At 43.4% G+C, this 22,617-nt stretch overlaps 1 protein-coding gene across 2 annotated transcripts in view; it reads right to left on the reverse strand.

Annotated features, from left to right (window-relative positions):
- Nucleotides 1-22,617, reverse strand: part of LOC125932768 (uncharacterized) — a 789,340-nt gene that overhangs the window by 711,350 nt on the left and 55,373 nt on the right. Inside the window, exon 1 of one of the 2 annotated variants that reach the window (XM_049645304.1) lies at nt 9,303-9,389. The exons of the other annotated variant lie outside the window; for it this stretch is intronic. Coding sequence (XP_049501261.1) covers nt 9,303-9,315 — 13 coding nt within the window. The 5' untranslated portion in view covers nt 9,316-9,389. Of the gene's footprint in view, nt 1-9,302; nt 9,390-22,617 lie in introns of those variants that run through there. 2 annotated transcript variants of the gene reach the window in all.

Raw genomic sequence — 22,617 nt, forward strand, 5'->3', positions numbered from 1 at the left:
CTCTGCCCCTCCTCTGCTCTCCAAAAAAGAGAAAACAAAAACAAAAAAATAAAAAAATGTTAAAATATGGAGCCTGAAGACTGAATGGCTGCCATCTCAGTCTCACAGCAAAACCTGAATGGGTAAGGAGGTGCTTTTCATAGATGAGCAAAGAAAGTGGATCCACCTTAGGATCTCTTGTAGGGCTGGTTTAGTGGTGATGAATTCCTTCAGTTTGTTTGAGAAAACCTTTCTCCTATTCTGAAAGACTTGCTAGATAAAGGATTCTCAACTGCATAATTTTTCTGTTAATCACATTGAAGATTTCCTGCCGTTCCTTTCTGGCCTGCCAGGTTTCAGTAGATAGGTCTGCTACTACCCTTATGTGTCTACCTTCGTATGTTAGGGCTCGTTTATCCCTAGCTGCTTTCAGAATTCTCTTTATCCTTGGATTTTGCTAATTTCACCATGATATGTCCTGCAGAAGATGGATCCAAGTTACACCTGAAGGGAGTTTCCTGTGCCACTTAGATTTCAATGCCTGTTTCCTTCCCCAGATCAGGGAAATTCTCAGCTCTGATTTGTTCAAGTACACCTTCAGCCCCTTTCTCTTCTTCTGAAAGTCCTATTATACGGATATTGTTCTGTTTGATTACATCACTTAGTTCTCTAATTCTCCCCTCATACTCCTGGATTTTTTCCTCTGTTTCTCAGCTTCCTTTTTCCGTAAGTTTATCTTCTAATTCACCTATTCTCCTCTCCACCTCTCCAATCTGTGCTATGGCCACCTCCATTTTATTTTGCACCTCATTTATAGCATTTTTTAATTCTTCATGACTATTTTTTAGTCCCTTGATTGCAGTAGCAATAGATTCTCTGCTGCCCTCTAGATTTTTCAAGCCCAGCGATTAATTTTATGATTATTCTAAATTCTTTTTCAGTTATATTGTTTAAATCATTTTTTGATCAATTCGTTAGCTGTTGCTACTTCCTGGAACTTCTTTTGAGAATTCTTCTGTTTCATCATTTTGGCTCATTTTCTGTCCCTTATGCATTTTAAAAGCTTGTTGTGTGCTCTGCACCTGCAAGCACTGCTATATTAAAGGAGAGTCATACACTGTCCAGGGCGTGGCCCTTCAGGAGGTGTTTTTCTGGAGACTGTTACTTGCTCTCTGTTGTTGTGACTTTTGTTATTACCCTATTCACAGTGCTATTTTGGACTCTCCACCAGGCATGCTCTGATTTGTTCCTTGGAGTAACCCCGTGTGGCAGGGCAAGTTTTCTTTACCAAATATTTCCTTGTTTCATAGTCCTATGATCTGCCTTCTTACCTTTGAAGCGCCCAGACCCCCTCTCCCTTTCCTTAGCTCAGGATGGTATATAAGGCTCAATTGCTTGGCTGTCTTTTTGGAGTCTCCTATCTTTGTGGGGCTCCTGTACATAACTACAATGGCTTTTCTACCATTAACTTGACTATTATGTTTCATCTGTCAAAAGTGGTTTCTTAAGAGTGAATCTACTCCTGGTGAAGATGCTGTGAAGACTAAGAATGTTCCATAAACCTAAGCTGATAAAGAGACAGCAGGGTTTGAGAGGACTAACTCCAATTTTCAAAGTTCCACTGTGGGTAAGACCCTATCAAATAGCATCACAAGCTACAGAGAAATTGTGCAGTGAAGAGTCAATGGATGGGACAAACTTCATTGTTGTCTTATTTTAAGAAATTGTCACTGGTGTGCCTAGTTGGTTTAGTTAAGCAGCCAACTTCAGCTCAGGTCATGATCCATGGTTTGTGAGTTTGAGCACTGCATCAGGCTCTGTGCTGACAGCTCAGAGCCTGGAGCCTGCTTCAGATTCTGTCTCCCTCTCTGCCCCTACCCTGCTTGTACTTGGTCTCCCAAAAATAAATGTTAAAAAGAGAAATTGTCACAGCTGCCCAACCTTCAGCAACCACCCTGATCAGTCAGCAGCCACTACCATGAAGACAAGACCCTCCACCAGTAAAAAGATAACTTGCTAAAAGCTCAGATAATGGACAGTATGTTTTTAGCAATAGTGCTATATCTAGAAAAAAAAAAAGTAAAAAAACCTATTACATACCTAGACCACAGTATAACCATGATTTTTATATGACCTGGGAAACCCAGAAAAATTATTTGACATGCTTTAGTGCAATATTCACTTTATTGTAGTAGTCTGGAACCAAACCTTGCAAGAACTCCAAGGTAAGCCTGTACTATTTCTGTATACAAAGCAGCCCAGACAGCATGATGGATGGGGCTAAATATATTCCAGCCCTGCATAATTCCTTTCTTACTGGAGAATTCAAGCCAACCCAGAGCTGGCCTCTCCATGTGATGAATATAGACTGGAAACTGCCCTTCCCTTCCCAAAACCAGGTATCTGGTCAGCCATGGGCAGCTGGAAGCATTGGGCCTGACGGCTTCTTTGAAAGCTTAAAGAAAAGGAGAAGCTGATTGGACCAGAGTTTGAGTTTAGACTAGAGACTGTACATTACGATCACCTGGGGTAGCATTTAAACATTTCAAAGCCTGGGCCACATTCCAGGTCAAGTAAACCACAACCTGCTGAGTGGGACATAGGCACCATGAATTTTGAAGCTCCTCAGCCAATTCCAATGTGCAGACAAGTTTGGGAATCACGGGTTTAGAGCCACGGTACTTACCCTGGGACCCATTTTGCCCCCTGGGTGGCATTTGGCATCCTCAGGAGGTATTTCTGTTATCACCCTGGGGGTGGTGCTACTGACCTCTAGTGGGAAGAGGCCAGGATGCTGAACATCCTACAATACTCAAGACAGCCCCCACAATGAGAAATTTTCTGGCCAAAGTATTACTACTGTCCAGATTGAGAAATCTGGTTTAGACTCTTGCTACTCAAAGTGTAGCTCATGGACCAATAGCATAGCATCCCCTGAAGCTTGTCAGGAAGGCAGAAGCTCAGGTCCCACTGCAGACTTACAGGATCCCCTGGTGACCCATATGCACATGTTAGAAGCACTCAGTTATTTTAAGGCCTCTTTTGCATAGTAGGAGGCCCCTCAGTGTAAACTGCGCTCTGCTGGGTTTTTTGTTTGGTTTTTACACACAGCAAGGATTTCTTTCAGGAAATGCAAGATTCTACTAACTCCTCAAGCTTATAGACAGGAACAGCCTCAGGCTTTAGAATCAGACAGATGCAGGTTTGGATCCCAGCTCAGTGCAGGATCATCTTAAATTACCTAACCAGGTCTTCATTGCCTAACCCATACAAGGACAAGATGGACATAGACACACAAAGCCGGATTCTGAGCTTCACCAACCCTACTTAAGTGTTTGACCCTGAGCCATATACTTTCCTTTTTTCTACCTCAATTTCCTCCTCTATGTGAAAAAAAGAGCAAAATTGCACTGGATCATGGAGATTATCCAGATGACGGATTTTAAGAAGCTAACATGGCAAAAAAGAAAAAGAAACTAACATATTAAAGAGAAAAAGCTAATGTGGAGTGGGTGTTCACATGCAGTCATCACTTGCTTGCTTCCTGAAATACAGTAGGAGCTCCATAAATGGGATAGCCTTTAATTCAAATTGCACACTAAAGAACCATAAATCTCTTCCCTATATCAATCTGGTGGGGCATATGTTCACAGTCATAGACTCCCCCTTCATCCATTCTGGGGCCAACACATAAGGAGGATGTTGTCATCTGCTGTTTTGTCTCATTGCTTCTGTTGAGACTGCAGCTCAAGGGTGGGCGTCACACCTCGCCTTTCTCCCTCAATCCCACAGCACTTTGCAGTTTGGCAATGTGCACAAAAAGTCCTCATCAAATGTTTTCTGCTTGTGACTCGAAATTCAAAAAAGCCCTAACCAATAAGAAAGGGGACTGAGATGTAAACCTGGTTCCTCCAGTCCCCAATCCCAGGCTGCCTTTAGGTCATCATGATACCTCTCCACAGCAGGCGTTCCTGTACCACTCACACTCTCACACACACACACACACACACACACACACACACACACACGCACACAACAATCAATGAACAACTGCCTCATAGGAATTTCTGTAGGAACATGGTTATTCATCCTTTACTCCTCAACTGGATTGTAATTGCCTACAAACAAGAGCTATATCCTTTCCTTGTCCTGTGTTCCTTGGGCACTTAATACATGGCTGAGCTCACATCAGAAGCTCAATAAATTTTTGTCATCTAACTGACGAGTTAGTCAGTTGATTAGATCACAACTGACTGGAATAAAGACAACATAAGCATAAAAGACACATTGCAATTATATAACCTCTCTTTAGAAAACTCCTGGAACTTTCTAAATGTTTTACTACATTTGGGATAGACCTACTCATCCATCCCTCAACACCAACTCCAAGAAAACAAATTAGATGTTCTACAAAGGGAGGATAATGGGAGGGGTAGAGAAGGTATGGAAAACTCATACCACAAAGCTTCTCAGCTTCTCTTACCGTGTCGGGAAAGCCCAACAGGGCATTTCAAAAAACAATCACATGAGCCTGAAGCTAGAGAAAGGACAGGAGCAGCTCCATGAAGGAGAGGTGAAAAGTAGGGCCTTGGTCAAAAAATAGCCATCAAGCGAAACTGTGAAGAATTTTCTGGATGGGTTTGCAACAGGACTTCCAGTGCATTCAAAGGGGTAGGACAGGTAACTCTGTGACTTCAGGGGCCATAGGGAACATAACCAACAGTGACAGGAGTGTAAGTGCTACACTAGATAAGCCAGAACCAGCTTCAGTGATTCTGGGCAGCCAACAATGCCACTGAATCCAAGCACCATGGTTTTAGCCCAGAAGCCATGGAGAAGTTTGGGGAGGCTCCAGTTCCAATGACAAAGCATATTGGAGCCACTGGACTTGAGCAGAGATTTTCAATTCTACTTTTTGCCACACAGACTAAGCACCTGCTATGTGCTAACTCTGGCAAAGCAGCCATGAAAGGCAACAAATGCACATTGACTTTCTCCACACTAAAGGTACACACGCTAAGTGGCTAATTTCTCATAACAGAAAATGAGCCAATTACTGCTGCTTGTCACCCTCTGGCTCCTATAGGTTTTTTAGAGAGCCAGGGAGTTAGAGAAGATCATCAATCAGTGGGTAGAATAAGGATATTCTGGGTCTTTGGTGGAGCTCAATCTACCCAAATTCCTCACCTCTCCTGGGGGTTTGGAGGACAGCTGTGGGATCATTCACAGGGGCAGAATCAAACATTCCTAGACCTCAAGCTGCAGGGATCCATCAGCCAGAGAGCCAAAAGAAACTAAAGACATAAAAGAGGACCAAGTGGAAACTCACATCCAACAGCACAAAGCTGCTAAGGGCTCTGAGAGGCTGGTGAGGAAAGCACTGAGTGTAAGATAAGCTATCTATTCTAGAGGCCTTTCTCTTAAGGGACGAAGATTTTTCTGGGCAGGGGTTTATGTGCCACCCACAGGTCATTCATGGGATCCAAACAGGGCAAGCTCTGCCTGAAGCCTCATGATCTCATTTCTTCCTTCTTAAATTAAAAACAAAGCAAAACAAAACACCTCACTATTCTAGTTGAAGAGCAAAGTCTTGGAGTCTTGGATCCATCTGGAGCATTTTTGTAGGTTACTCTGAACATGACATGAGGAGAGTAGACCCAGCTCTGGAATTATGGGGAAATGGCCTGGATCTCAGATTATCACTCTCAGGAAGGGAAAGAGGCTGCGTTTAAAGGGATAAATAGGGGCACCTGGCAGGCTCAGTCAGTGGATAATTTGACTCTTGGAGTTAGGAGTTCAAGCCCCACACTGGGTACAGAGATTAAAAATAAAGTCTTTTTAAAAAGGGATAATATGGAAGCAGCATTCTTTATTGTTCGTGAAAAACAGAAAATACACTTGAATTTACACACATCCACACTTAACACCTGTTCCTCAAAACCAAGTTTGTTTATGGTGATACTAAACAGGGAAGCAACCTTTCTTTCATATAATGAAAGGATGCTCCTCTGTCCCTGTTAGGACTTTGCAAAGAGACATTTTCACAAATGTTTGTAGGAATGAAGTATGGTCCTTTGATTACAAGAATGGAACAAAGTTCTGACCACCTGACTGTGTTCCAAGGCCAGCAACTATCGCAGGTAGGTTCTATATAATTTAGCTCTTATCCTTCAGGACAACCCAATGAGATAATGCTCTTATCTTTCACTTACAGAGGACAAAACCAAGATTCAGAGAAGTGTAATGTTCAAAATCTCTTTGGTATTAAGTCCATGATTTAATCAAACATTTGCAAGCTGAATCCGATACTGACTTCTGCCCCCCTTCTCCCCACCACCACACCGAACCATCCTTGGGAGGGATACTGCATCTCCCCTGCACATCACTCTAAAAGTAATTTGGTTTTAAGTCAATCTACCAAATAACCAATGAAAATTCTCCTTTCCATAACAATCCCTGATTCCTGACAGGTGTAAGAAAATGTTGTACCTTTTCAGAATGCATTGATATTCATCTCGATTACCCTCCTCCTTCTCCATTCCAGCAGCACATAAATTACCAGCTCTGTTGTCAAATGCAGCATGTAATTGTGCTTAGCATAACATCCCAAGGGAGAAGAGGAGCCATCAGCTCTGCTATGGGCCGAGACATGCCAGGGTGCCCTGGAATGAAGGCTGAAGTGTGGTGTCCAGCCTCTCTCTTCCCACCTCCCCCAGAGCCTGGCAAGCCCAGGCCTGTCAGTCGCCACAAACTGGAGTACAGAGATCAAAGTGTGAAGCGGGTAAACAAACCAGTAAAGAAACTACGAGCCTCTTCCTTGTCAAACCATGCAAACCTAGGTAAGAAAAAACATTTCTACCTCCTTTTCGATGGCCAAGGGACAGGTCCTCTCTATGCCTATTTCAGTAAATTAGTGCAAAGAAACATTTGGATAATTACTCTAAGCCATGTCACGTAATAATTATCTCACTTAAGAGACGCAGCAGGAATTAGGTAAAAGCCTGACACATTAGGATTGTCATCAGACTTGCCCAAGGTACCACAGCAGGTAAATACAGAGTTGGTGGTATTTTTTTTCCTGGACTACCCCTTTTGGAGCCACATTTTTGCTCTATCCCAGCACTGACCCATTCCCTCAGGACTTTGCTCCAGCTGACTGGCCCAGCTAGAAATCAGCCGACCAAGAGTGCAATCTTTGGGAAATCCCCAAATCAATGCAGGTCGTTTGAAAAAACAAGGAATGATCTTCACCATCACTGTCAATTGGAATTAGGCTTGACTGCAGATAAAACTCAAAAGTGTAAAAACTAGGACTTAGAGACACACAATGGTCTCACCTTGAAGTTCTGATGAAGAGCTCTGGATGGATCAGGAACCCAGGCTGTTTTTCTATCACCCCCAGATCATGGTTTCCATTCTCAACATCACTTTAGGGTCTTGATGGCTGCGGGCACACTTGCCATCATCTCTGAATGCCATGCACCAGGGAGGAAGCAAGGGAGGCCACTGGGCTGCCCCTCCCTTGAGGAACCTTACTAAATTTTCTACCCACCAACTGCACCTCACATTGCAGCCAGAAATACTAACGTGCTCTCACCAAGCTGCAAGGGAGCCTAGCTTATGTAGCCTATGCAGGGCACATTGCCACCCTGGTCTACACCAGGACTCTGGACATCTTAGATGACAAAATAAAGATAACAGGGTACAAACAATTCTGACATAATCACCGGCCATCCCACCATCACCACCAAATCTAATGAGGATTTCCCAGGGCACACATGTTAGCTCAGTGTATCAGGTAGGGAAATGGGCTCACAAAGACTAAGTAACTTAAAGTAAGAATTAAGCTGTAAACCTGAAAAACAGATTACGGAGTTTGACATCAGAACAAATTTTAATCAAGTATCCACCTGACACAAATGTCTAACATGATCAAAGTTAATTGAGAAGAACTTCGCTTTTTGACTTGAAAGCAACTGTTTATCCAGAGATCATATGGCCAATCTCTGTCGTGCTCCAGCCCAGGATTCTAACCACTATACCTCACATCTACCATCCCATGGTAATTTCATCTATTCAACACTTAAAGAGAAATTATGGAATCAGGCGATCCTGGAATCAGCCAGGGAGGAAGCCACCTGTCATGCTGGAGCATGAACCAACTATAGTACCCTCAGAAACCCCATCCTAGAAGAGGAAGCACCATATGCATTTTGCTGAAGGGGATGCCAGAAAGGCTAACTCCATGATCAATTGCTCTCACATGGCCTTAAACTTTCCATACATCAATCAAGTGGCAAATACCATTCTACTCAACAAATAGCCAGTTTCAACCTTCTTTGTCCTCTAATTATAACTGAAGATTCATTTCTCTCAATTTATTCTTATTTTTTCCTGAAACTGCCTTCATACTTACTTCACTTAGGAGTCCCTTTCTTAACTATTTTGAAAGAAAGGCTGACCTGGTTACAACCCCACTCCTTGGTCTGCACATCCTCAGGCCTAATTGGATGCCAAGTTCCCCAATGGGGTAAGAAGGTCAGCAATCAAGAAAAACGCAACTTCCCAACTGCTAGAGAAAAGTAAACATTCTTATGAACTCGTAAGCAAATGTCAAACTATGAAAAGCCTTAGCCAATAGCATTCTTGCATTAGATGGCTCAGCCAGGAAAACCTGAAAGCTGCCTAGAACTGCTCCCTTTAATGTTATACATTAGGATTACATGAGTACCAGCAGCCAACATAGCTGAAGACACCAGGTATAGAACTGGATATGGCAACTCATTTCTACCACTTCCTGGACACCTAATTCTAGGCCTACTAAGCACTACTCAATACTGGGGATACCGGAGTGAGAAAGCCCAGCACCCTGCCTTCAAGTAATTCAATCCAGTGAGTAAGCCAGACACATGACTCAACAATCCCAGGTCATAGATTTAGAGTTCTGCCTGATGAATAAAACACTTTCAACATTCAGAAGAGGACATCAGATCTATCTAGGGCTGTCACGGGGGACTTCCTGGAGGTAGCACTAGGAGATGGACCTGGACTCCTTAAGTCATTCAGAGGTAGTCAGTTACCAGTAGTCCTCAGTTATCACTCTTGAGCCTAGAAGGGCTTCGTCCCAGGCTCAGGAGCAGATCCACCTCCACCTACATTAGTGACTAAAATTGATCTTTACTAAAGATTTACTAGAGAGATAAGTAAAATGATAAATCATGCAGTAAAGACCAGTTTTAAATCCTTAGGAAATGCTTTTTTCCCTTGATCAAGGGATTCCCCAGCTTTCAGATGCCCCATTTCACCCCCACTGCCCCACATACCCTCCAATCTCATCAGCTTCCGAAGTCACCAGTTCCCAACCTCAGCCTCCATGTCCAACTCAGCAAAAACCGGGAGTTCAAAGGTTTGCAAAGAGCTTCCGGAGGAAACACTTCAGGGAGTCCTATCTTGTTATGCAAGAAAGCCCTTGGAGAATGCCCTCCCACCCCAGGCTGCTAATCAAAATGCTTACTCAACAAAAACCAGGGCTGAGGAAAGAGGGATCATTCTTCTTTTAAGAAGATGAAATGTTCTCTGTATCACTGCACTAAGAAGGACTTCCCCCAGGTGGGGGAGGGAGAAAAGGGATTTCAGGAAACGAAATCACACAAGAGCAAGGAAAAGAAGCTATGAAAGTGTATGCCCATCCAGAGTTCCATCCAAGTGGACATCTCACCCAAGTAGCAAAGGGTCTGGAGTGGTTAGAACAAAAGGACCGAAGACAGGAGTCTGGAATGACAGAGAAAGATAGAAATGTTAGATCACCTTCTTCTAGTTGGACTCAGTCTCAACAGGGCTGTTGGCTTTCTTCTGAAGCTTAGTGCCACATTACTGCAGTACGTTCCCCACCTCCATTTTAGCTTCTCAAGGTGGCACGGACATTCCTAAAAGGAGTAATTCCCCTGTCCCTTTATTGCAAAGTGAAGAGCACTGGTAAAGCTTGATTACAGCTTTAAATTTAATGTTGTAGTAACTTGGGGATTATACACATGTACGTATGCACACAGTTGACTCTTACACTAAAAAAAAAAAAAAAAAAAAAAAATAGTATGTTTATTTTTGAGACAGAGCACTAGCAGGGGAGGGGTAGAGAGAGAGGGCAACACAGAATCTGAAGCAGGCTCCAGGCTCTGTCAGCACAGAGCCCGATGCAGGGCTTGAACTCACCAACTGTGAGATCATGACTGGAGCTGAATTCAGACACTTAACTGACTGAGCCACCCAAGCGCCCTCGTTTCTAACTTTTGATTTCATTATAGTATTCATTTAGACTGCCTATTGCCAAATAGAGAATTTGAAATAGGTTACCTTAAAAGAAGGACTTCAAGTTAGAAGGCAATAGCCAAATACTTTTAAGTTTCCTATTTTTCCTAATTGCTTTCTAAAGTTCTGGTAAAGGAAAGCTACCACTAAGTAAAAATGGAAGGCTTAGCAGCAAGCAGGTTAAAGACTTGTATGTGATGGATTTTAAAGAATAAGGGAAAGGATTTATTCCATGGATATTCTTAAAAGTGAACAGTCTCGGGGTGCCTGGAGTTTCAGTCAGCTAAGCATCCCACTCTTGATTTCAGCTCAGGTCATGATCTCACAGTTCAGGAGATTGAGCCCCATGTCGCCTCAGTGCTGAGCATAGATTTTAGGATTCTCATTCTCCCTCTCCCTCTGCCCCTCTCCCCCTCCTCACATATGCACATGCATGCTCTTGCTCTCAAAAAACAAGTGAACAGTCTTTATGGTTAAGAAAAATACTGAATGCTTAGATCCATATCTTAGTAAATTATGAAATAGACCAAGAAGAACAGAGGAAATCTCTTTCAACACTGTGTTGAATCTCAAATTCCAATGTAATTTTTTCTGGTTTCTTGCCCTATATCCTCCTTAAATCATATCTGAGAAACAAAAAGCACACCCCTAACACCAGCTGGTTCTTCTCTCCCAGTTGCACTGGACAGCAATGACAAGCTTCAATTTGCCCACAGGTTCACATTCAACTCAGACTGAAGTGTCATCATGTGATCTTCTAACCAAAGAAAGCTAGGTGGGGGTTAGTGGATGTCACCACCCCCCCCCCCACACACACACACACACAATGGGAAAATTAAAGATTACTACCTCTCAAGCCTTCTTAGCATGAAAACATAATTACACATTTTACATTTTTCAGAGGCAAGGGTCATGCCTGTCAGAACACCTATCATCTTGCAGTCTTCTCACCATCACTTAAAAGGAAAGTACCAATTTATTTGAACAGCCTTGGTCAATGTTGGTCAGAGAGTGCTCCATGAAACAATGATTAGTATTAAATTAGTAATAGTTACTGATCATGGAGTGTCTCCTAAGTACAAGTACTTTGCAAACAGTATGTTAATTCGTACAACAATCCTGTGTATTATCTTGGTTACATTAATGAGAAGCCATAGTTCATACAGGGTAAGTAACTTGCCTAATTCAAGCTACTTCCAAGCCAAAATTCAAACCCATGTGTATCTGACTCTGTGGCTTGTGGAACACAATGAATGATATCCTCAATAGAAATTTTACCCCCATAAAGAAGAGCCACACAATATAGGGCACTGAAGATCACCAATAGCATGACAATAAAGCTTGGTTCTGTAAAAGCAGTTTTTATAGAAAGAACACTGCAGTGGAGGTGTCAACCCAACCCTTCCTATAACAACTGTCCATCACCCTCTCAATTCACATAGACACAGCGGAGAATCCTGGCTTCATTTTCTCTAAGGTGATCCAGTATTCCTTGGTTCTAGACTGTCCAATTGGCCCATGAGTGACCCAAATAAATAAAACTTTTTCCATGAGATTTCCATTTGGGATTAAGAGATTTCAGTCTGCCCAATCTACTGAAAACAGATGAAAATTCAGGTGCTCTTCTGTGGGTTAATCATGGTTTCTACCACGTGGCCGGGAGACATATATGGACTCTATAAAGAGAAAGGGGGTGACCTTCAGAAAGGAAGATGGGTGAGGTCTGGAAAGGCTATGGGTAGCCAGCTTCTGGTTCCATTCATTCCAAAGGGTCAGCTGCCTTCCTCCCCTATGCTCCCTGAGACCAATCTATGCACTTTTAACAACAACACCCACTTCCCCCCCCCCCTTTTTTTTTGTTGAAAGTAAATCTTGTAGATTCCTTCTCCACAAAACTGAAAGAGCCCCAACTACTCAGGGTAATCTGATCAAAGGTCTGGAGTTCCCTGGTGCTCTAGTTTAAGGATTACAGTATGAATCCTGGGGAGATTTGAGGGTTGAATAATAAACACGTCCCTCAGATTTCCCCTTCCCAAGTGGCAGTAATCTCATTCAGTTTGAAAGAGACTAAGAAACTATTCTCAAGTAAGGGTCAGGCAATCTTCAGAATTTGAAGAGCCAACATTCTGTGTTCAGAATATCCATATCCTAGAGCTGACAGGCATGAGGTCAAAGATAGTGTGTTTGATATGATATAGACTAATAAGGTGACAGCCTTCACCTGAGTGCCCCACAGGAGGTAGTTTAGGCATATCAGTAAGATTCAACATTAAGTACTGCCTTGATATATAATAAAACAGGCAGGCCCTCAATGGCCCAACCACAATTCCCCCTCTCTGCTCCCATGGAGAAGGTTCCCTAGTCAAACAACTGTCTTTATCTCTTTCAGTCAAAAGTGAAGTTCCTGTTTGTCCCTATAGGTTTTCTTTCCCTAATAGCCCGTGGAATTATTCAAACCAACCAACCCATCCTACCACTGCCTCCGCCACCCCTCTCACCATGAACCTGGGGCCACCATATCCTCTTGATACCAAACCTGCCTTCCACAACCCATGGCTGTTCATTCTGCTCCCAAGTTATGTGGTCCTGGGTGGTGCAGGGCCTTCCTACCCTGAGACCTGAAGTATGTGTGATGAACACACTGCTCTCAATCCCCTCTGTTCAGTGTCCACGTGTTGTGTTTGGCCATCTCTGTAACCCCAGGATGATTCACCAGTGGGGTGAACAGAAGGTGATTAAACACATCAGCACAGAGATCGGTCAGAGGAGGGCCTGTATGGGTAGCACGTGCCTATGGAGGCAGGAATATGGACCAGTAGGTCCTCAAGGAGGGAATGCCCCTCCAAGCTCCCTTGGGAACATGCAAAGATTCACTGCAAGAATAATGGAGTATACCTGAACCTTCTTGCCAGTTTTATGATCTGCTGGGATCTTATACTAATAATGACAGGGTCCAACCATCATTAACTTCAGGATAACCCATATAGAAAAGATAGTACCAGAACCTCAGGGTAGGATGGTTAACTTCCAATCCTTATGTACTTAAAATTTAAATTAAGAAACTTAGCTAAGTGGAAACAGGCAAATAGCTTCTGTTCTGCTTAGAACCACACAGATCTTCTCCATTTTTCATGGTCCCAGCTCTTACGATCCTTCTTCCATCATCCTCTTCACTCACCCTGAGTGTGCTCATCTGTAAAATGGGGAGAATATGGTACCTACTGCACTGCACAGGGTACAGAAATGTCTGCACAGCACTTAGAGCAGCTTCAATGCACATAAGTTCTTAGTAAGCATTAGAGCAACTTCAAAGGGAAAAACCACTTAATGAAACCTCCAGAGCTACAATCCAGAAAGATGTGAATAACTCAAATGAACCTGAGAACAAAGACGCACAGTATGTGATCTAAAGCATTAAAATCTGTAGAATTGACCACCTTTCTAAACAGCCACGGGAAGGGAAGGATTAATGTGGGCTAGATCTGCTAAGTTTTTGAGGAGGAGAAGCTGATCTTGGCTTCAAAGATGCACAGAACTGCTAGAGGAGAATGTTACTGCATAGCAATTTCTCCCTCAACACGGGATTATGGTCCTGGAAAACATTGTAATTAGCTAAATTGCATTCGGCAAGGTTTTTTAAAAAAATCGAAGTATCCCGGGGCGCCTGGGTGGCTCAGTCGGTTGAGCGTCCGACTTCGACTCAGGTCACGATCTCACAGTCCGTGCGTTCGAGCCCCGCGTCGGGCTCTGTGCTGACAGCTCAGAGCCTGGAGCCTGCTTCGGATTCTGTCTCCCTCTCTCTCTGCCCCTCCCCACCTCATGCTCTGTCTCTGTCTCAGAAATAAACATTAAAAAAAAATAAAAAAATCGAAGTATCCCTAAATCTGTACTTATCAATCCCCACCCTCATGCCATATCTCCCTCCAGAAAGGTGACATCATCTCAGGATTCATCACTGTTTCCTCTGGGTTACTGCTATACCAGGGTAGGGCCCTCAAGCTGTATTGTGTAACTTACCTGTATACTAGGCTTGAATCTCAATCCACAAACTGAGGTCAAGTGAATGCAACTCTCTAGCTTTCTCTATGCTACTCCAGCTCAAAATGACAGAATTACCAGGGGGCTTATATAGTGCCCAAGCAGCCATAGGAGTTGAATATCATGTCCTCAAAATTATCTATACATGTGGGGTTGACCTGTCCATCACCCTGCCTGGTCCTACATTTTTGGACCACGTGAGTTGACCCAGTCTCAGAGCCTCTTTCCACGACTTCCCTCTCATTTTACACATAAAATCATCCCACTGCTAGAGCCCCTGATGGATGTGCTGCCATTTCTTCTCCAGGGTCCCAGAAGATTCCCAGATCTACTAGAACACTCTCTGTAGGATCCAGCAACATCAGTATTACTTCTCCAACTCAGTCTCTCTCCTCTAAGCCAAAGTGCTCCTTTTCTAAAAGCTGGAGGAGTTGGAGGGGCAGGAGGTAAGAGGAGGAGGTTTGGCTTCTCCAGTATCTTTTCTTGAGGAGTCCTTTCTGTTCCCCATGAAGAGTGAAATTTCTCAAGCGAGAAGCCAAGAAAGAACTCCTCTTTTCTATTATCACATCACTTCTTTAAGTGGATAACCACAGACTGGTCAAGTTGCTTATATGGGAGAAAGGTCCATGGGAGAAAAGAAATGACCAAGGACAGAAATTTTTAGTGTAAAATTATCATCTCACCTCATCTGCCTCCCCTACCAGTGTGTGAGCTCCATAGTCATACGGACTGGTGTTCATCTTTGCCTCCCCAGCGCACATCACGGGCCCAGGAACTCAGCACCCAGAGGAGAAAGTTGGTGCTGAGTGAAGGAGTCAGTCAGGACTTGGACTTGCCCTTCCAACCCATATATCTTATTTCACCATCCTGAGCCGGACTCCCCTCTCTCCCCACATCCTCACACCTAAAGAGTATACATTTTCTTTTTACAGGATTTGGAAGGTGTTCCTTTCCTTTCCTAAGCTGCAAAGTAAATGCATAGGCTTTTAAACTATTTTCAGTGGCTACAAGAGTAAGAAAATATATATATGCACGCATGTATGCCTTTATAGATTTATTCACTAATTTATGTACATATGCTAACAATGAAATGGGCTTTGTTCCAGGAATGAAAAGACCTTGCCCTCTATCAGTATTTTTAGAACTCCTCAAACTAAATATAGCCATCATTGTGCCTCAGAGTCCACCTCTGGGTGAACCCAAAGTATGACAATTAGGATGGCTTCCTAGTAGAAAAGATGACTCTGGAAATTATTAAGAAAGGAGCAAGCAGGTGAGAGAGAAGGCGTCTGTGAGCAGTGGATGCTTTCCAGGTGCTTTCTGACTTCTATACCTCCACACCTGTAGCCAACACACACGGACACTAAACTGCTTTGTGAACATGAAAATAAGTCTTCAAAACGAGCCATTAAATGTTTTTACACCCTGGAAAGGAGACTTCCTGCATACCAACAGTTCTCCAAGTGTAGTCGTTGGACCAGTATCCGTATTACCTGGGAACTTGCTAGAAACGCAAATCCTCAAGCCCATCCCAAACCTTAAAGTCTGGAGACAGCTACCAGCAATCAGGCTTTAATAAGCCTTCCAGGCAGTTCTGATGCATGCTTGAGAACCACTGTTTTGTGCAATAGAAAGGTGACAGAATAGTAAGCTGTGTGACAAGAAGGCCAGATCACAGGCAATGGGGCTTTCTGCCACTTACTCTTGGGCATGGCATTTACCCAGAGGCTTCCTCCTTTTGGCCTATAAAACAGTTAACAATACATACTTCTCATGGGTTTCCAAGAGCCTGAAATGTAGTAATGCATATAAAAGGTCTCCATAATTGTTAAAATGCCATAGAAATATAAGGCAGGCAAGCAGGTTATAAAAAGCCAGCAGCAGTAGCAGGAGAACAGCTTGATTGGAGGTTCTAGCACATTCTGAACAGCCCTCTGAGGGCCTGAAAAGCTGCTGGGATCAGCCCCACATCTCAACAAATTCAACAGCCATTTGTCTGCCCTTGCCAACACACGCAAGAGCCTCTTTCCTCCTTCGCCAAAAGCCTCCTGGGACCAGTCTCTCCGAGCAAGCCGCGACTTCTGTCTGATGTCCTCCCCTGCATTGTGACTACAGATGGTGATGATTCACAAAAAGCATGTTTTAAAGATGTCTGGCTCTGGCATTTTCTCACTGCACTGTCTTTTCAAATGTACCACTGAAAGAGCAAAGAACCAGGAGGGAGAGGAAGGAGTGGAGGGCCTGATCAACTCTCTATGTCCCACAGGCTCCCTTCTACTGATCTCCTTTTGCTTCCTAGGAGCCTTGCATCAGAAATGAAGGGGTAATTAGGTCACAGAGCAGGGTGTAGGATCTACAGAGGAGGCTGGATTCAGATCCGGGCAAGCAGTTTGCTCACACCCCTTCCCTGTTTACAGAATAAAAGCGTGAAGCATCCAAACATCCTGAACCCTTCTGAGAATTGGCTGTCAGCAAGCTCTGTCAGGAGGAAGGGCCACAGCACATGAATATCAAAGTGTTCTCCCTTCTCTGTAAGTGGACAATCATGGTTCAGCTTCATTTCCTGAAGTCCCTATTGGCCTTTGAGGCTGAGAGCTGCAGAAGAACTGAGGAGCATAAAAAAGACAATACAATGGGGCTGTGATAGATCCAGCACATTTCCCCGGCATTTTATGCATCCTGGAGAGTAGGCAGAGTCCCTTACTACCTGTTATCTATCATGCTACTGCGATTTTCTGGCAAAGGAAGAACAAACTAGCAAGAATGGTCTTAACGGAGATTTTTGTGTTTTCAAGTATAAAAGCTGACAAATGATACCAGTTTGCAAAAGGGAGAAATTTTTCTACAATTGGGGTTTTTTTCCTACAAACTCAGAGATGACGACCTCCAAGTCACTACCAATTCTGAGATTCAAGCATCCTAGCAATTCTATTTGCTAGAAAATCTAGAAAACCATAGTCCTTGGACACAGTTACAACTCAAAGCATAAAATTCTGGTAACTATAGTTGCCTAATGTCTAAGATTATTCTCAGGTGTTTAAGCTTTTCACCTAAACAGTACAGCCTGTCCAAGTTCCTAAAGCAGAATTTGAAATGGTTTTACACTTTTAGCTCCCAGGTTCTGACAGCAGGCCAAGGGGAAGAGTGTGTGAATACAATGGTCACCCAAAGGAGAAAGGATGAATGATTTCCTTTCTTATGGCTCTAGACAAATTTTGTAGAGTGATTTAGAACTTGTAACACTACCAAGAAAGGAAGGTGGGAGAGGATGTTCTCCTGGCCCCCTGGCTCTGTACAGATGGCTCGCAAATATCACTGGCCTCATCACTCCAGCCAAGGGAGACATAGAAGTGAGAGAAAGATCATACAAGGGAAGGGCGGCTCAACCCTGTGGCTTTATAAACACAATCTCCTTCTTACTAGTGTTCCCCTAAGCCTGCAGCTACAGTTTTTCACATTTTTTGTTTGTACAGATGCCAATTTAGCTCAGGGAACAAAATAAACCACAGCTCTCAATTAAATATACTCTGAAAACTGGAAGTTCATGTTTGGCCAGGGTTTTACCCACATTAAGCTGAGGTCTACAGCCAGGCAATCCCATTTAACTTTTGTGTTTTACTTCCAGTGTAAGAGGATCAGGACTGACACGTTAGCTTCAATTTGAAGGATTTTTGGAATCCATGTGTACAACACCACAATGTGAAGCTGCAGAAATTCGGTATGGACCATCTCACAATAGGACCACACATAGAAACAATTCTGTGCTTAACACCTCAAAGCAGATCACTGATGGGTATTAAAATACCAGTGATGTATGATGCTCTTTAACCTCTCTAGATATTCACCAGAGGCCTGTCCTTGGGCAGCCCTGTGTTAGATCCTCATGATAGAGGCAGGGATTGCTCAAAGTAGAAAGTTTAGGTTTGACAAGTCTACCCCACCTCCACATCCAAAATTCAGGGTTGGCTGGCAAGACAGCAGGTAAACATGCCCAAGAGCACAGAGCATCCTGAGAGAAAAAAGGTCTAGACCTAGGCTCCATTCCCTTTCAAGATTCAGGGTTTTTATTACAAACCTATTATGCCCTTGACATCGATCAAGAGTGGGATGGTAGAGCCTACATCCAGGAAACGTTAATGACTCATTGCTCAGTGAAATGCCTGGAGGCTGAAGAATGAACAGGGTAGTTCTGGCAGAGCAGCCTTCACAGCCCATGGACATCTCCCAGGCCAAGCTCTCCTTGCTGACTCTTGCTTTCTCCTACCCATGTGGTTGCCCTATTTCCAAGGACCACCTGCTCCTCTGCTTATAGATTCCCCCTGTAATGGAGCCTTTCTCGTCTTAAATTTCCTTGTCTCCCAGAACCCTGAGCTCCCCAAACACACACATACACATGCTGCCTTTTGTTTCCCCTCATCTTTCAGCTGAATAAGGTCATTACTCCATCATGCCCACCCATCATTTTCCCAGAAGGAGCTAGGGGTGTTGGGATCCAGACCAAAAAGGGGATGATGTGAAAGATTTACAGCACCAAGATTCTCCAGGAGACAAGTACAGCAGCCTGTGCATAAATGATGGGGAGCTTGGACAGTGTTGAGGTAGTGGATATGGCTAAAAGGAATCCGACTGAGAAACAAAGGTTGACAATGGACTGAATGTCAGGTGGGAGGAATATGGAAGAGTCCACAGTGATCCCTACATTCTTGTTTTGAGCAAGTAGGTGGATGGTGGTGCCATTCTGAGAGAGAGAGGGAGGGAGGGAGGGAGGGAGGGAGGGAGAAGCGCCTGGGAGAAGGTTTAGCAAATGGAACCCATGAGGAGGTCATGTTCGAACATAAGTCTTGCATTGTCTATTGCACATCTAACCAGAAATGCTTGAATAGGTAGTTCAATATATAAATGTGGATCAAGAGACAAATCTGGGAATAATCATGCATCATACCAATTTTGTACCCTTAAGCTGTGAAGTGGGACATTTCCGTTAAATATACTTATGGACATGGGCAAATCAAGACCCTGAAAAAATAAGAAATTTGCTCAAAGTCCTAAAGCTAAGAAACCGTCCAACTCCAACATATGTCACCTATTCTTGTATCTAGTCATCCATTGAACATTACCAACCATGAGCCAGATACTATGGGATCTGAAAAATACTATAATCAGAGATAATTGGGACAGAATACATGTTACTCGTATTTGAGGAACTAATGGTCTAGTGAGGACTACAAAGGCATAAACAATCATAGAAATCTTTGGAGGGGTACCATCAGAAACGGCATAGAACATGGTGGCAATACCAAAGAAAGCTGCCTAACCCCAGCCAGGAGCTCTACGGGTCTCTTACCAGCCCACACTCTTTCTGTCCACTGTACTCATAATTAGGCCAAGGACACCCAGCCCGGCTATGGCAGAGCTAAAGCTGTAATTCAGTTACAAGATTCCCAGTTGGGACTTTATACACCAGTGATATTGCTTATAGTAGTATCAAGCCTTCATTTCTTGATGAAAAGTGAAGATCCAGGCAACCCCAGAGCTATTTTAATGACCCAGGTTCTCCATTTAGGAATGCAGCATGTTCTCCACTGGTATGTTGGTGTCTGCATGGCTGTGACTCGGTGACAGACAAATCCAGGACTTAATTCTGTCTCACTAGAGGAAGCAGAGTGAGACCTTAGTATAAGGGTACCTGTACATCTGTATCATACAGGATATAAAACACACGAGATGTAGATAACCACAATAGTAACTTAGATGCATGCTATGTATCAGAAACTGCTCTGAGTACTGTTCATACATAATCTTACCTTCACAACAACCATGTGAGGTAAACCAAGTCAGCAGCCCTATTTTACAAAAGACAGGGTTGCAAGTGGTAGGTACTAGATGGGAACCAGGCAGTGCAGCCACAGAGCCTGCACTCTTGATTACGATGTTGACCACCAGGTGATGATAAACAGACACTTCAGAAGTGGCATCATGTTGACACTCATGGCCTTGTGTCCCCTCTGCACACCAGCACTTACATCCAGGGCAATGTCTACCCTACGGGGAAAAAATCCTCCTGCCATGCTTACACCACCACCATCCCTCCCTCTCACACTCTGCAAACACTCCCCATCAAGCTGTCCCAATTTACATAATTGCTTTGTTTCACTGCACAGACCTGATTTACACTGTCCAGAAACCTGCATAAAATGGATTCCTCATAGATACTAGCAACTCTTTCCATTTTGCTGCCAGTTTTATGCTGTTAAACTGCCCACCCATCTGCTGATAAAATACAATAATGTGATTTATCTCCAAGCACACAAACAAGTTGGATTTATCTTCTCAAAAAAAAATATATTGTTTTGGGTTTTCCAAGTTTTCCTTTTCATAGCATCACCCTCGTGATAAGTTGAGAGGACTTTGAGAAAAAAAAGGGAAGAACTTCATTTATACTCACTTTTCCATCTGATTCTGAGGAAGATTGGTCTGCCCTTACTTTCCCTAGAAACTTTGCTAAGCTCCCAGAGAGCAACCCTTTGTTTTTCTCTGCTGTCACATCTATCTTCACCATTGGTCCTGCTTCCTCAGAGAGGGACCCAGAGGCCAAGTGACAAAGTAGGCCCTTTTTTTTTTTTTTTTTTTTAATGTTTGAGAGAGAGAGTGAAGGGGAGGAGCAGAGAGGGATGGAGAGAGAATACCAAGCAGGCTCCACACCGTTAGCACAGAACCCAACGTGGAACTCAAACCCACAAACCATGGAGACCATGACCTGAGCCGAAATCAAGAGTCAGACACTGAACTGACTGAGCCACCCAGGCTTCCCAGGCCCTCCTCACCCTTTTATCTTGTATGCATCACCTTTAGAACAATATGGACAACAAAGATCCAGGACCTCGTGTCATTTATTTCCAGTCCCTCACTCTACCCTCATCCCCCTGCAGCTTAGACCCTCACTCACTTGCCCAGATCCTAATCCTTTCTGGAGAGCCCATTAGAATTTTAAGCCAACCTGAAAGGTTCCTAAACTGTCTTTACTCGGCTATTCCTAACCAATACTGCTTTCTCCAGAGCCTATCCCTCAAGGGCAAGATGCTCTTCTGACAGCCTACTCCTTATTTCAGGGTATATTTTACACTTTGTTTACAGGGCTGCAGGATTATAGATGCAGGTGAAGAGAATTATTGTTCTCTTTGTACTTCTTTGCCTATTCTCATATCCTGACTCTTCTAATTCAATCAAAATGCCCTCCCCTAGGCCCCCCCATTCCAATCAAACCTGCCCATTATCCATCTCCTTGCTATTGTAGCCTGGTTGTTCTAACGTTGCACTGAAGAAAGCTTAGTTTGGCTCCCTGTATCCTCCCGGATCCCAAATCGGCTATCATCTGGATAACTTCATCATCCACACAGATGCTTCAATCTCCTCAACACACACCATCCACATGGACAACTCAACCCAACTGAAAACTCTGACCATCCTGTAAGATTTCATTTTCTTCCTACTTTGGGGATCTCCTCCCATAGCCACATCTTGGATTTTCTTCATCTAGAATTGTGCTACCTTGGACTCCTAAATTCAGAGATCATATCCTTCTTGCTTAGTCCTTCTCCCCCTAAACAAGAATTATTCCAGGCTTTTCCTCACAGCCACTCCTTTCTCTGTTGACCATCACCTTACTTCACTCTTACCCTGGACCATGGGGCCAAATTTTTAGTGGAATTCTTCCCTTTATCTTCATTCTTACTCTTCCCTACCCTTCCAATGTACCTTCCAGGTCAACAAAGTCCTACAGCTGATGGACATTGGATATGGTGGGGATGGACAAACTGAACTTCTATGTAATAAGGAGAACTAAATTCTTGGCCCTTCTAAAAGAAACTGCCCTACTCACAGCATCTACATATAAAGCCACAGTCCCTCTCCCCCAACCCTCAGTCATGGTCTTTTGTACGAAGCTGGGCTCCTGAACCAATAACAAATTCATAGTCCATGAATTCTAAGTCCAATACCCAGTAGATTATCAATGAGGTGACCTAGTACAAACCAAATTGCCAAAACCAAGAAAAGCTAAGCTAATCAGATTTGTACTCAGGAATTTGAGTTGCAAACTAGAGAAATCAAACAGCTCATAATGGGAAATTTAAAAAGGGATTAAAGAGAATAAAATAGATAAGTCCCAAGGTAGATGAAGAGCCATGAGGAGCCACAAGATGCCAAGAGCAAGCCAAAAATTGTAGGAAATAAAAGTAATGACCAGACTCCCAATATACTATGCATTGTTTATACTGTAACATTCAAATTCATGTT

The sequence above is a fragment of the Panthera uncia genome, chromosome D2 (assembly GCF_023721935.1).
Source record: "Panthera uncia isolate 11264 chromosome D2, Puncia_PCG_1.0, whole genome shotgun sequence".
Taxonomy (NCBI): Eukaryota; Metazoa; Chordata; class Mammalia; order Carnivora; family Felidae; genus Panthera; species Panthera uncia.